Source organism: Salvia splendens, chromosome 14 (genome assembly GCF_004379255.2).
Source record: "Salvia splendens isolate huo1 chromosome 14, SspV2, whole genome shotgun sequence".
In the NCBI taxonomy this organism is placed as follows: Eukaryota; Viridiplantae; Streptophyta; class Magnoliopsida; order Lamiales; family Lamiaceae; genus Salvia; species Salvia splendens.
Window position 1 is genome coordinate 28469757 of NC_056045.1, and position 14494 is coordinate 28484250.

At 38.4% G+C, this 14494-nt stretch overlaps 4 protein-coding genes across 4 annotated transcripts; 3 read left to right on the plus strand and 1 right to left on the minus strand.

Moving 5' to 3' along the window:
- The first annotated feature begins 1770 nt into the window (after nucleotides 1-1770).
- Nucleotides 1771-3639, plus strand: LOC121763243 (expansin-A4-like). The gene is made up of 3 exons (XM_042159198.1): nucleotides 1771-2032; nucleotides 2232-2547; nucleotides 2916-3639. The coding sequence occupies exons 1-3, from the start codon at nucleotides 1882-1884 to the stop codon at nucleotides 3217-3219; spliced, it is 771 nt and encodes a 256-aa protein (XP_042015132.1). The 5' UTR covers nucleotides 1771-1881; the 3' UTR covers nucleotides 3220-3639.
- Nucleotides 3640-4456: 817 nt separating this feature from the next.
- Nucleotides 4457-7348, plus strand: LOC121766157 (macro domain-containing protein VPA0103-like). Its single transcript, XM_042162508.1, has 7 exons — nucleotides 4457-4838; nucleotides 5230-5278; nucleotides 5387-5489; nucleotides 5574-5669; nucleotides 5769-5843; nucleotides 6604-6673; nucleotides 7087-7348. The coding sequence occupies exons 1-7, from the start codon at nucleotides 4503-4505 to the stop codon at nucleotides 7159-7161; spliced, it is 804 nt and encodes a 267-aa protein (XP_042018442.1). The 5' UTR covers nucleotides 4457-4502; the 3' UTR covers nucleotides 7162-7348.
- Nucleotides 7349-8389: 1041 nt separating this feature from the next.
- On the plus strand, nucleotides 8390-11137 carry LOC121765740 (superoxide dismutase [Mn], mitochondrial-like). The gene is made up of 6 exons (XM_042161951.1): nucleotides 8390-8735; nucleotides 9275-9321; nucleotides 9401-9526; nucleotides 9648-9704; nucleotides 10217-10294; nucleotides 10862-11137. The coding sequence occupies exons 1-6, from the start codon at nucleotides 8456-8458 to the stop codon at nucleotides 10952-10954; spliced, it is 681 nt and encodes a 226-aa protein (XP_042017885.1). The 5' UTR covers nucleotides 8390-8455; the 3' UTR covers nucleotides 10955-11137.
- A 43-nt stretch (nucleotides 11138-11180) lies between these two features.
- Nucleotides 11181-13590, minus strand: LOC121765739 (tRNA (guanine(26)-N(2))-dimethyltransferase). The gene is made up of 6 exons (XM_042161950.1): nucleotides 13019-13590; nucleotides 12483-12683; nucleotides 12310-12403; nucleotides 12037-12237; nucleotides 11863-11925; nucleotides 11181-11658 (listed from the first exon to the last, which is right to left on the minus strand). Exons 1-6 carry the CDS (start codon nucleotides 13585-13587, stop codon nucleotides 11521-11523), a joined length of 1266 nt encoding a protein of 421 aa, XP_042017884.1. The 5' UTR covers nucleotides 13588-13590; the 3' UTR covers nucleotides 11181-11520.
- Between the last annotated feature and the right edge of the window lie 904 nt (nucleotides 13591-14494).

Consider the following 14494-nt stretch of genomic DNA (forward strand, 5'->3'; position numbering starts at 1 on the left):
ATATAATTAATTTTCGTCATTATTTATTGGATTGATAATTTTATCGGTAGCAACCCGATTAACCCGCTGGGCCAGCCCGAAACCCGAGCGTTTAGGGTTAGGGTTGAACTTTTATAACCCGAAAAAATCTCAACCCGATTAGCCCGCACCCGATTGACCCGCAACCCGAGTAGGGTTGGCCCTAAACCCGGTGGGCCGGCCCGATTGACATCCCTACATATAATAGTATTTTCTGACGTTCGAATTAGGTAGCACATCAAATTACAGATATTAAATTCTCCAATCAAGTAATGTTTAATTTACTTTAGTTAAAAAGATTTCTTAATTAAGCGATTAAGATGGTACACAGTTGGGCACAACAGTATTATAGATGTCATCGATTCATATAATTAAAAGGGGTTTAACTGAAACAAGTTTTCGTAAAATAGAAAAACCCTAAAAGGTACAAATGCAATAAACTAAAACTTGGATAATATAAAAAATAATATGAAGGGACAAAAAATGCATATTCTAAAAGGGTCATTTATCAAAAGAGTGACTGAAGCGAGAGTTTACCAAGAGATTTTATAATATAGAGAAATAAAATACTTATAGTATTCGTCCTTTAAAATTATGATAATTAGGTAATTAATTACGAAATTAAATTACATGTAATAGTTGAATATCAAAGTTTACAAATGATGCACCCATAAAATAGAAAAAAATACTTATAGTATTCTTCCTATAATATTATGATAATTAGGTGATTAATTATGAAATTAAATTACATGTAATAGTTGAATAACAAAGTTTACAAATGATGCACCCCCACAAATTATGGTCCTAAAATCTCATATGCTCATCGTTTTCCACATTTTATTCCACTGCCTTCTAGGATTGACTTTAAAACAACATTTGACCTTCTTTAAATAATTGATTACTGGTACTTTTTATTCTAGTAATTTTCATAATTAATTACACACACATACCCAATCCAACATAATATCTTCCCTAATACTATCAACAATATTTGGGGACTCACAATGTAAATTGACAATTAAAATTGCATGTGGGGCTGCCATTAGTCGCAACATCTAAGTAAATTACAAATTAACAGAATCAATTAACGGTATAAATGTAGAAGTAATACTAGACCTATTATGAGAGTATTTATATAATAAATCATGTAGTATTAATTTAATTGGTGTGACTATAGAAAAATGTACAGCACTAATCAAGTTTGACTTCTGCTAGATATATACACAATTTCTTCAACTCTCCAAATTTTAAATAAAAGTCTACCTAATTAATTGAAAATTATCTGAAAAGGTAATGGACTGATTATACAACTATTTATCGGTCACTGGTTATCTTAAATAAAATAATATAGCTAATTAACACCCATAAATCAATGAAGGAAAATTGACATTTGCAATCTCAATATTTATGAAGACAAATAATACTGCCTATATACTCACTCACAGGCCGATGAGGCGTAATTTCTGGCCAATTTAAGCAAACTGAATTAAATGCGACAACAAATTTTCTAGTGTCACCCCCCAAAAAATAATGAAATAAAAATTGAATGAATTGATATAAAAGGAAAAATAAAAACAGTTAGAACTGCATGTGGTTGTAGGGTCAATGAGATTAGCAGTTGGTAGTTCAAGTTGGAACAAATGCATGTGCAATATTTCTCCCAAAATATACATAGATTGGATTTGATTGTGGCTCTCAAATTTCATTGTCATTTTCTACATTATAATATAGGAGTACTCACCATTTCTTATCTGCATTTTCCTCTGTATAAATAAGCGCCTCTCTCACTCCTTATTTTGTATCAATCTCTCCATCTTCTCTTCCTCTTTCCCTCTAAAGAAAGTTACAATCGGTTTCTTCTCGATGGAATCCCAACGCCCAATTGCCTCTCTCCCTCTCCTAGTCCTCTCGTTCGCCGCCTTTTGCTTACGTGGCGCTTTCTCCGACTATGGCGGCGGTTGGGACAGCGCCCACGCCACTTTCTACGGTGGCGGTGATGCTTCCGGCACCATGGGTGAGTTTAATTTTTTTTAACTCACTATAAACACACTGTTTCTTTTGTTACTATGCATGAGCATTGCCCTACATTTTGGACCACGTTAATATGTCATATGACATGTTCAAATCAAGGTCCTACTTTTTTATTTAATTAATTATTCATGAAGCGAAATTATTTGGAGAAGTTGAGTTTTTTAATAATTTGTTTATTGTAGGGGGTGCTTGTGGTTATGGTAACTTGTATAGTCAAGGATATGGAACAAACACAGCTGCGTTGAGTACTGCTCTTTTCAATAACGGGCTGACATGTGGGGCCTGCTACGAGCTGACATGCGCCAGCGGCGACCGCAAATATTGCCTGCCCGGCACCCTCACCGTCACCGCCACTAACTTCTGCCCGCCCAACCCGTCGCTACCCAACGACAACGGCGGGTGGTGCAATCCTCCTCGCCAGCATTTCGACCTGGCGGAGCCCGCTTACCTGCAAATCGCCCAGTACAGAGCCGGAATCGTCCCCGTCTCTTTCCGAAGGTACCTTACCATTTCTTAAAATAAAATAAAATACGAAATTAGACCATGATATATACTCCCTCCGTCCCACATAATTTGGGACACTTTGAGCGGGCACGAGTTTTAAGAAATATAATGAAAAATGAGTTGAAAAAGTTAGTGGAATGTGGGTCCCACTTTTATATATTAGTTTTATAATTAAATGTGAATAGGAATGAGTTAGTGGAATGTGTGGTCCACTACTAAAAATGGTAAAAGTGAAATGTGTCAAATTATGTGGGACGACCCAAAATGGAAAACTGGGTCAAATTATGTGGGACGGAGAGAGTATATATATAAGAAGGAATAATTAAGTTACTAATATCGATATGTGTAATGGTATGTGACAGGGTGCCCTGCCAAAAGAAGGGAGGGATAAGGTTCACAATCAACGGGCACTCGTTCTTCAACCTAGTCCTGGTCACGAACGTGGGCGGGGCTGGGGACGTCCACTCCGTCTCAATTAAAGGATCCAGGACGGGGTGGCAAGCGATGTCGAGGAATTGGGGCCAGAACTGGCAAAGCAACGCCAACCTCAATGGCCAAGCCCTCTCCTTCCAAGTCACCACTAGCGACGGAAGGACCCTTGTTAGCAACAACGCTGCGCCGGCCGGTTGGCAATTCGGACAAACATTTTCGGGGGAACAGTTTTAATTACATAAACTCAAATTACAGCAAGTATTTCAAAATGTCATTTCTTTGTCTTATAAAAAAAATTAAACTATTAGATTAGAAAAAAAAGAACTGAAAGTGAAATTGAGATAAATTATTAGTGTATATTGGCATAAAGGGGGTGAGATATCTGGGAGAGGCTCAAGTGCTGTGGTGGTAGGTTTGCACCCGCTTAGGCCGATATGTGTGCACTAAATATCAAATAGGTGCATACTTTATTTTATTTTATTTTTCAATTTGGTTTGAAAATGATATTTAGATGGTGACTGTAGTTTGATGCTGCCATTGAGGGTATCTAATATGCATAAGTTTCTAGATTTAATCCTTGATTCAGTGAAAATACTGAAAGAGATTGATGAGATGAGATGAGATTTATAATACTATCATATTTATGTTTCATTACTTTTTATTGGTCTTTTGCTTTTATAGCATTGAAGAATGAGTTGGTATTTCATTGGAGTTGTGAATTGAATAACAATTTTGAAATATGTTAATCTAAAAAGAACTCTAACAAACTAATAAAAATGAACAAACTATACTAATTTGTGACAGAAAACTAGAGTTGTAACTAATTAAAAGTTTCACAATTTTGAAACTTGTTTCTGTTTATTCCGAAAATAACTATAAATATAAAAAAAAATTAAAGTAGTAGTATAAGAAAAACTAAGTTTTGGAGTGAGAAAAGAAATAAATGGAAGTCTTATACTAAGTTTTGGAGTATAAAAAAAATAAATGCAAGCTTCAATGCATATGAAAGAAAATGGTAAAAAAATATGGAAGAAAATCATTTTTCAAAAAATAAGAAAATGGTAAAAATTATTTTTTTAAAAAACATAAGAGCCAGTTTTCGATTTGGGACCTGTGGGTTATGGGCTCACTACGCTTCCGGTGCACCACTCTGATTTGTTGATTAAATTATTACTCCTCCCGTCCCACATAATTTGACCCAGTTTTCCATTTTGGGTCGTCCCACATAATTTGACCCATTTCACTTTTACCATTTTTGGTAGTGGACCCCACATTCTACTAACTCATTCTTACTCACATTTAATTATAAAACTAATATATAAAAATGGGACCTACATTCCACTAACTTTTTCAACTCACTTTTCATTACATTTCTTAAAACTCGTGTCCGGTCAAAGTGTCCCAAATTATGTGGGACGGAGGGAGTAATATTTTAAAATATATTGATAATAACAATAAGGTTTATCTCGAAACTCACCAAAAAGGAATTCAATTATTAAATAATTATTTTCAAGCAAATGACGCAGGCAGCTGCTTCTTCACTCTACTCCAGAATCATCCGCTTTTTCTCTGCTCCAAATTCTCCCAAAACCCTACGCAATCCGTTCCGCCCTTTCCGCAAGAGCGATTCTCACCGGATTCTCACCGTCCGCCCCCTGCTGCGGCGCCCCTCCGTCGTTGCGACCCCTCGCCACTCGCTAAGCGGCGGAACCACCGTCACAGTTGCATTTTCGAGGATGTCGAGCTCCGCCGCCGCCGATTCTGTGGCGTTTCAGCTGTCTCCATCGAGTGTTCTGAAGATTCAGATGGGCGACATTACTCGGTGGTCTGTCGACGGCTCCTCCGATGCTATTGTAAGGCTTCCCCCTCTCATTCGTATTGTGTGTGTGAATGTGTGAATTTATGTACAGATGAATGAGTTTTTATAGGAAATGTAGAAGATCGGTGAATTTGTGTTGGCAATTTTGGGGCTTGCTGTTGATTTTGTTGATCACATTGCTTGTATTAATATGTTACAGAAATGTCTATGCTTTTTTAAGTTTCATGTTTATGTAATTTTTGTTTCTAGTCATTCTAAATTAATTATTGTTTTAGGATTATATTTGTTTTTTTAGTACTGTTATGGCAAGATTGCAAATGATCATTTCCATGTTCTTTTTTGCTTAATTTAGCCTTTAAGATTGTTTACTAGTATAACCTTTGGACTTAACATTCTCCAACATTGAAATTAGTCTCTCCTTACAGGTCAATCCAGCAAATGAACGGATGCTTGGTGGTGGTGGTGCTGATGGAGGTGAGATTCTATTACTTATTTACTTTGTTTATGACTTTTTTTTCTAGTGAACTACATGATATTTGGCTATCTTTATCTTATCTTTTGTCTGAATCCATATATTTCAAGCCATACATCGAGCTGCTGGTCCAGAACTACGGGAAGCATGCTATGAGGTCCCAGAAGTGAGGCCAGGAGTTCGTTGCCCCACAGGAGAAGCAAGGATTACCCCGTATGTGTTGCCGAAAACAATATTCTTCTCTCTTTCGTTTCATTGGTAATGCGATGGATTAAGCTAATGTTTTCAAATGAATAGGGGCTTTCGGTTGCCTGCTTCTCATGTTATTCATACAGTTGGACCAATTTATCATTCAGATAAGAACCCTGAAGCTGCTTTGAGAAATGCATACAGGTACTTAGTTGAGCTCTGTCAATATCCACTTATTATGATTTACAAGTTGAATTTCTGAAATGCTGAATTTGTATTTGTTTTGTGTAAAACTTGTTACAGAAACAGTCTACGTGTGGCGAAAGAGCACAACATTCAATACATTGCATTTACAGCTATATCTTGCGGGGTCTATGGGTATGTTGTCATTGACTCAGGCTATGAGTATTAACATCTCAATAAAACTTTAAATTCTTGTATTACATCTAGATCACCTTTTATTATTATCTATTTAAACATAATTTTTTTGCTAAGTTTGCCACCTATACTTACCAGCTATCATGAACTAGGTCATTTGCTCTGTGATTCTTCATGTCAACCTTTTCCTTACTAATTTTACTAACTTATTGGTTCTTGAAGATATGTTGCACTTGTTATTCTGCCGATAAAAAAATGGGATTTTTTATTTTTAATTTTTTATGTCAGGCATGTTAATGTCAACCTTTCTCTAATTTAAAACTTCTTTTATTTAAAAATGTAACTAGGATATCAAGCTTCAGTTAGATACATATTGTCATCTGAATAGGAGTATCCTACATGCTGGTTTTTTGACGTTTTGGATTCCCTCCATCCACAAATGGTTTAAATAAAGTGGTTGTAGATGTGTTTTTAGTGGATATACCCATATAGGGTATGACTAAGAGTCCCATCATGTAGAAATAAGAGCGGTTTTTGGTACAAAAGGTAGTGTGTATAAGGTTGAAATATGAAGTAGATTGTGGGGCATGTCTAAAAAGAATTGTGGTACTCTTTGTGGGTGCCAAAATACAAATAAAGCAAATGTTGTATACTTTATGGGCGGAGGGAGTATTGTCTACTTCCCCGTGATATATCTTTCTTAAGTTCATGTAGTTGTTAAAGTGGTCTTCTGCTAGTCTCTTATACTCTTCATTTGCAGCTATCCTTTTGATGAGGCTGCCAAAGTGGCCATATCTACAGTGAATGCATCTGCTGGTGACTTTAAGGAGGTACTTTCTTTTTCACCAAGATGCCATAAATTACTTCTTACCCTCTCCTAGTGCTTCTTATCGTCTAAAAGATTGTGTGCCTATATGCAATTAGTTTGATAAAGTAGGAGCCTTATATTGATTAAATTAGCTTATTTTCTTGTCCAGCTTCTTGTGAATTAACTCTTTACTCTTGCAGCAATCTTGAAGTACAAGATTTTCACGTAATTGTGACTATAGGCTACCCTCATTTTTCTCCCATTTGAAACATGCTTAAGAATACACATAGAAACTAGTGGGTGAATTAGTGTCAACATGATTTATTTTGTGCTTTCTCCGTTTTCTGAATTTAATAACTGATCTGTTCGATAATCATCTTCCTTTAGTAGAAGTTTTATTGAAGTGATTATATTGCCATTTCATATGCTTTTCAGGTGCATTTCGTTCTCTTCTCAGACGAGATATGCAATGTTTGGGTGAAAACTGCCAATCAATTGCTTAAAAATTGATGAATCCGGCACCGTGGCTATCCCGAATGGAGATATTAGACAGGCATGAGCTGCTTGTTCATGAAGTTGCTAAACTTGTGATGAAAAAATACTTTCAGATCTATAAGACATATCCTTTGATACATGGTAATTTAGTGAGATTGTATTTTGTGCTGCTATTTATAGGCTAATAAATCTTTTTTTTTAAGTATGGGTGATATTCGAACTATTTTTAAAAGGAAAGTATCTGTTTTTAACATAGATAGTTTGCTAGTACTTAGACACTTGGTATAATCATCTCATTCCTAATCGAAACCTTTTCATATTGACATGTCTTTGTGGTATGAAAAATTGACAAAAGAAAATAAAGCCACATAAGCACAACATTCTCTCTTGCTCATGCCGGCTTCTTTTCTTAGACTGCCGAACTGCCACTGTAGGACCTGCCGTCGTTTCCATCGCCTCTCTTCCACCCTCTTCGCTCTTCTTCTCATTCCTCACTCGCGTCCCCCTTGAACAACTGCTGTGGCCTCGCCTTCGTCCAGGTTGTTGAAGACGTCAGGGTCACCTTCGGTTGGAAAAGCAACTTGTACAATCACTTGGTGAAGCTCAGAAAAGAAAAAATAACAATATTCTCATACATCTCTTCATCTCTCTTAGCTAAATCACACATTCTTTTATTTGATTACTTTTAGGAGCATATTGGAAAAACCTACTTATGCAAATTCAAGATGATAACCATTTAGTGAAGGATAAAAAGATGATCACATATTTATAAATCTAGTGAGGTCATCAAGGTAGTTATTGATGTCTCTTCTAACAAGTAATGATCATCTTGATTTCTCTTCCAACAAGTGATTATCATTCTATATTCGTCGCTTACCAAATGGTTATACAAGTTGACTTTTTCAACAAATGATGCTCCGAGGCCTTCTCCGACCATATACCGTCTTCTCCGACTCGGCCCTTCTCCGCCCCACCTCCAACCTCGCCGCCAATCTCCGAGCCAATCGCAAACATAGTAAACCGAATGCACTTTTTGTTACAGTAATTTTTGGAAATTCAGTAAAATTGTTAGGTTGAATCATTTTTGGAAAATCCTAAAAAAACGAGCAGAAACAGATATTTAACTCTTACAAAATAGCTCTCTCAAAATGAAGTAAAAACGGTTACAGTAATTTTTGGAAATTCAGTAAACCGAATACACCTTTTTAACCTATTCAAGACTCAAGCTTTGGAGTGTAAGGTTGAAAAGTGAAATCAAATATATATCTCTCTCTCTACATTTCTCCAGAAGAGCGAGTGAGATACTCTAATGGCGCTCCGAACCCTAATCGCTAGAAATCCCCTGAGGGCGGCGGCTCCCGTCGCCTCTCGCGGCATCCAGACATTCTCGCTGCCCGATCTGCCCTACGATTACGGCGAGCTGGAGCCCGCCATCAGCGCCGAGATCATGCAGCTCCACCACCAGAAGCACCACCAAACTTACATCACCAATTACAACAAGGCTCTTGAGCAGCTCGACGCCGCTGCAGCCAAGGGCGACGCCTCCACCGTCGTCAAGCTTCAGAGCGCTATCAAATTCAACGGAGGAGGTGTGTTTATCTCATTTCCAATTCCTCCCATTTCTCAATTTTCAATATTGATGTTCGGTTGCTTGAGTTGAGTTGAACCTTTTGCTTAGGGTTTCGCATTTATGTGTTTTGATGCTTACATTTCTTTGGTGCCAGTTCATTTTAATCTGTTCTTTTCAATCCGTGAGTCATATTTTTAGGGATATCATTCAAAATCCAAAAGAAAAATTCAAGAGAAGTCACAAATTTGCTGATTGTTAGCCTAAGCAAAATTCTTAATTTCAGGAGTTATGGTAGTTACCAGTAATTTGAGCAACTAATTATGTACTAATACTATATGTTCTTTCTTTTTGCACGGATTGGATACAAATTTTAATTATTTCAATTCTCAGTTCCATTCTCTAACACCTAGACACATGTATACCTCGTTTTTGTTTAGTTTGGCACGGAACGTAATGCCTTCTTTATCTACTTATGCTAGATATGTGGTTGTGGCCAAGCTAATCTTCTTGATGCATGTTTTTCCTAGCTCTAAAACTTTTTTTCTATTTTTTTGATAGGTCATGTTAATCACTCAATTTTCTGGAAGAATCTCGCTCCTATTCGTGTAAGTACACCATCTAATGTTTGATGGTTGCATATCTATTCTATTTTTGATTTTTTTTACTAGGTAATCTCTCTTTCAGGCTGGTGGTGGTGAGCCTCCTCATGGTTCTTTGCATAAGGCCATCGACAGCAACTTTGGATCTTTTGAAGCTCTAATTCAGAAGATGAATGCAGAAGGTGCTGCTGTACAGGGTTCTGGATGGGTGGTATGAATTTCTCTTTTCTATAGCCATCATGTTTCAACTAAATTGATTTCTGAGATGCTTCTGAATGGTGTATTCTCCTGCTAATTTTATTTTCCTTGAACTACTTAATTGGTATTTCTAGTGGCTTGGTTTGGACAAAGAATTCAAGCGCCTGGTAGTTGAGACCACTGGAAATCAGGCAAGTGGTTTTTGATTTTATACTAAATTCCTTAAGTTTCCTTAAGTTGTCAAGATTATTGAGTTGTTGATAAACGTTACCTAGAACTTGAAATTAACATGCTTCCCTGTCAGAACTTTGTTGGTTTGAAATATAAGTCTGGTGATTTATTCTTTACATTCATAGTTTGTGAGCGGATGACTTTAGGCCCTTGGTTACTTGGTTTTAGAACTATTATGAATTTGTGTTATGGGAATATTGCTATTTCTAGTTATTTTCCCTCAGTTGATATTGAATAATGCTACGATTTTGAGATTCCTAGTCTTAAGTTGCCATCTTTTCATGTAGTGAAGGTGTGATACAGAATCATATGATCTCTTAAGGTTTTCTGACAAACTCTTAAATTAGATTTTGAAAGATGTCCCGGTGACAATTTACTAGTAAAAGCTAGAAATCATGAATAAATTACTAAGTTATGACTTCTGACATGACAAAACTTGCTGTACTGCCTTGCCTACCTTCTTCTGTTGCAGGATCCACTGGTTACGAAAGGAGCTAGTTTGGTCCCTCTGCTTGGAATTGACGTTTGGGAACATGCATATTATTTGCAGGTGCTTACTCATCTGAATCGCTATTTGTAATCTCACATGCTGACTAGCAGAATCTTAATGTGCAAAACTCCACTGCTTATCCAGAGCTTCTAATCGAAAATTATCACACAGTATCAAGGCTTCTCTTTTCTGATCTTCCATTATTATTCTTTTTACTAGTACTCCCTCCATCCCTGAAAATTTGCCATATATTTCCATTTCCGTCTGTATGACAAAATTTGTCATATTTCACATTCCACTATTACTCATTCTCACTCACATTTTATTAGAACACTAATATTTAAAAATAGGACCAACATTCGACTAGCTTTTCCAACCCACTTTTCAATACATTTCTTAAAACCCGTGCCTCGTCAAAATGTAACAAAATTTAAGGGACGGAGTAAGTAATTCTTAGTTAATTCTTGTGCTCAACATGTTCCTCTCCTATGGGCTTGGAGGCATACACCCTTATGCATTCATCCCTTGCCATGCACATCTTTCTTGGTTTCTAGTCTAGGTCTCTTATGTCACAGGCTATGCATATCGTAGCACTGATCTCGGTCCCCATTGCTTTGCGTTTTGCAGTACAAGAACGTGAGGCCCGACTACTTGAAGAATATATGGAAAGTTATCAACTGGAAATATGCTTCAGAAGTTTTCGATAAAGAGAGTGCATGAGTAATGATGTTGTTGCACTGTTGAGTTTGAGAGGAATAAATTTAGTCTTGCTGCTGAGGTGATACTTTTTTTCGATAGTATGATGTTCACTTGTTCCAGCATACTTTGCGACTGTATATTTAAGTTTCAGCAATAATGTCTATACTCTCACTTTCTGTTACTAAGTATCACGGTTTGTTTTCACTTTTCTGTCAATTAAGTCTCGTTTTGAATGACAACAGATAACTAGCAGGAAAAATGGATCAATATGCAATTCATGGCAGTATTTGTACATATAGGAAACTTGCATCAAAATTCAATTTTACAATTCACCTCCCTGCCACCCCAAAAAATTAATGGAACATAACAAGATTATATGTGCTCTGCTGCTCCCTTCAAGATCACCACTCCAACTAATACCATCTCTGAGGCCATATAATGCTCAGGCAATAGAGTCGAGGGTGTCGATGCCAGATTGGTGCGTGGTTGAATGCTACATTCTTGAGCCATCTTTAGCTAAGCCAACATGTGGTTTTTTCATAACCATGGGATCCAGAAAAATACCTTTCCCAGGAGGGTTACTGTTCCTACGCTTCAATGCAACTATGCATCATTTCATCAGCAGCCTCTCTAAGTCCCTTAGCAAGCCTTACACAATCAACCATAGAGCAGTTTGTCTTAATCGCGTTGGTGGCTATATGAGACTTACTAGCGGCATAACCTTCCTATAGCACTCAAAATCAAAGGTGTCAGTTGTGAAAGTTGGTAGGGGAAGATAAAAACTAATATCCATGTTGATTGACTACAGTGACAAAATATTCTTGTTCTCATATTTGAATTTCTATGATATGGTTCTCCCTAAGAAAAACAAATATATCTGGAGGAACTAGAACAGTGATGAAAGTAGCATATCAGGAGTCTAGTACTACCTTGTGCAATGCATTCAAAATAGTGTCCAATCGAGAGGAGTTCATCTTTGCTCGTCTTGATACCTGTTGCAGTTACAGTCAACAGAATGTTATCTAAGAGACATACAAGTCGCATAGCATATACTCTTGAGAGGCAAAGATCCACAACAACTAGTTAGAAATTTCATGAAATACCTCATCTAGTTTGATGTACCCAAATGGCAATAAGGGGTCACTTTCATCAATCATAACCTTTAGCAAAGTTTCCATACGTTTTCCTGTTCCATTGCCTATCCAGCCCCACTTTTCAGCCAAGTTTACCATTTCAGTAAGAAAAGAAGTTTTGTGAAGAGGCCCAGTCCAAAGGGGCCCTGAAACAACAAGTGAGCCAGGAATCTGAAAAAAACGAAGCAAGGCTGAAATTCAAGGCTTACAAAACCAAACTAGAGGAAATTTATAACTGCATACATCATCGCAGGTGCATCTCATTTGACCGAGTTTATCCCATGAGATAGACTGAGAATTCCCACATTGAGTACAGTAGCTGATGAAACCATAATGCCTGCAAAAGTAGCTGGAGATAACATATCACATTGAAAGAAAAGAACTAACTAATAAACAAGATTGACAAAACTCAAGACCTCTTAAAGGGAAACTTGCCACGCCTAAGTTGGAGCATTGCTCGAAACACAGGGCCATGGTATGAGTAGCAGGAGAAAAGTGGAACCACATGATAGCCCAACACAGAAGCTTCACGCAAAGCACCACCTATAAGCATTCTCAATCCAATCTCATTTGCATATGGCATTGGCTTCACATAAGCTCCATAAGCAGCCAAGGTACTGTATGATAAAAGATTATCTTTGTAAGTTGAGATTTCATGATCCAGCAGAAATACAATGCCACTTGCATAATTCATAAGCATTTATCATAAACAAACACAATGCGCACAAGACGGGAGACCAATTATCACTATTCCAGTACAGAAAGATACAGCATTGCCATGTAAATCGACCCTTCACCCCAAAAATAACCCGAAACACCCTAAACTTATTTTCCTTGATCAGCCATCAATTATACAACCTATACAACTTCACCTACAAAACTCTAAACCATTCAACCAACAACCAGCCATTGGATTAACAATATAAAGAAACAATTGAAACACCAAACTTACTGCTGAGGACGGTGCCCACCAGAGGAGTATCCATCCGTGCAAGTGAGATACAAAAGCCCATCCAGCTTGACAGAACACATGGCAGACCTCAAGAAAGAGGAGTCGCTTCCAAAAGAATCCACGTCAATCAAGTCAAAATAATCCCTTTCCAAATAACGTTCCGTCAGAAGCCGATTCGCGTCCAGGTGCTTCACCTCCCACCTCTCATTTCCGACGCCGGCCTTCCCCAAATTGGCCGAAATAAGCTCTCCGTAGTCCGGATTCGCGTCGTTGGCCAGCACGAAGTCGGCGTCAGCTTCCGCCAGGTAGCGCAGGGAGCGGATTCCGCAGCCGCACATTGCGTCGAGCACCCGGAGGGCATTGTGGTCCTTCTTGTAAACGGCGGCGGCAAGCACGCCGAGGTCGCGGCCGGTGGCGCTCTCGTGGCGGAAGAAGGTGCCGCCGGTGTCGAAAGTGTGGCCCCTCTCGGTTTGGACTTCGGATTTGCAGCATTTGATTTTTGGAGGGTTTAGGGTTTTGAAATTGAGAGGGATGAAAATAATTGGGGATTTTAGCTGAAGAGATAACATGGCGAGATAATTGGGAAAAATTGGAATTGCATATTATTTCAAGCATTATTTTAGGATTTTATTTTTATTTTTCCATCAAAAAAGCATTTTTTTTTTGTATTTTAGAGCATCTCCTATAGAGATAGACAGCCATAACTCAACCATAGCCTAGCCACAAACTCCACCTGCCACATCATCAACACTAAAAATTCCTCTTGTCATATCATCAGGACAAACAACTGGACAAGCAATAGACCAGTCAGAGCCTAGCCACAATAAAAGAAATTATAAAAAATAAATAATTAACCATCACACAAAATACAGAATTAAATTTACGACACATATACGGGAAAATTCAATAATAATATTAAAATTTTAAAAAGTACATTAATTAAAAAAATTATATTAATTTAAAAAAAAAAACTCCTCCTCCACACACGAGCCCCCCGCCTCCGCCTCAATTCGCCGTCGTCGCCGCTATCCGGGACCCCCAAATCTGCGGCATCTGAGCCCGCGTCTAAGCCCCCCCCCCCAACTGTGCCGCGGCGGCATTCAAATCGGCCCGCATACTCACGAGCATTGAGTGAAGAAAACTCTTCTCCTCGGGGTCAGTTGCCGCTTTCCAGTCAGCTAAGATCATGTACATTTGAGCCCGCGTTTGTTGACGCGCGAAGAAGGCGAGCTCGGCTGTCGACCTGCCAACAGGGGGGATGCCGACTGGACCTCCTGGGACCCCTGGTGAGCCCGTTGCGCCCGCCTTTGACCAACCGGGCGAGTGCGGCGAGTAAACGCGAGAGGGGACGGGAACTCCTGAACATCCTCGGGGTGGTCGTGGGAACCGCCGCTGCTGCCGCTGCTGTAATCACCGGTATAGTTCAGTCGCTGCTTCTTCGGCCAGCCAGCATCGACACCTGCCCGAAACTTCTCG

Coding starts and splice junctions, on each gene's coding strand:
- LOC121763243 (XM_042159198.1), top strand. CDS start 1,882: ATGGAATCCCAACGCCCAATTGCCTCTCTCCCTCTCCTAGTCCTCTCG. Junction 2,033..2,231: donor TGATGCTTCCGGCACCATGG/GTGAGTTTAATT, acceptor TGTTTATTGTAG/GGGGTGCTTGTGGTTATGGT. Junction 2,548..2,915: donor GTCCCCGTCTCTTTCCGAAG/GTACCTTACCAT, acceptor GGTATGTGACAG/GGTGCCCTGCCAAAAGAAGG.
- LOC121766157 (XM_042162508.1), top strand. CDS start 4,503: ATGACGCAGGCAGCTGCTTCTTCACTCTACTCCAGAATCATCCGCTTT. Junction 5,844..6,603: donor ATATCTTGCGGGGTCTATGG/GTATGTTGTCAT, acceptor CTTCATTTGCAG/CTATCCTTTTGATGAGGCTG. Junction 6,674..7,086: donor CTGCTGGTGACTTTAAGGAG/GTACTTTCTTTT, acceptor TATGCTTTTCAG/GTGCATTTCGTTCTCTTCTC.
- LOC121765740 (XM_042161951.1), top strand. CDS start 8,456: ATGGCGCTCCGAACCCTAATCGCTAGAAATCCCCTGAGGGCGGCGGCT. Junction 9,527..9,647: donor TACAGGGTTCTGGATGGGTG/GTATGAATTTCT, acceptor TGGTATTTCTAG/TGGCTTGGTTTGGACAAAGA. Junction 9,705..10,216: donor TTGAGACCACTGGAAATCAG/GCAAGTGGTTTT, acceptor CTTCTGTTGCAG/GATCCACTGGTTACGAAAGG.
- LOC121765739 (XM_042161950.1), bottom strand. CDS start 13,587: ATGTTATCTCTTCAGCTAAAATCCCCAATTATTTTCATCCCTCTCAAT. Junction 12,404..12,482: donor GGCAAGTTTCCCTTTAAGAG/GTCTTGAGTTTT, acceptor CTACTTTTGCAG/GCATTATGGTTTCATCAGCT. Junction 11,659..11,862: donor TTTTGAATGCATTGCACAAG/GTAGTACTAGAC, acceptor TGAGTGCTATAG/GAAGGTTATGCCGCTAGTAA.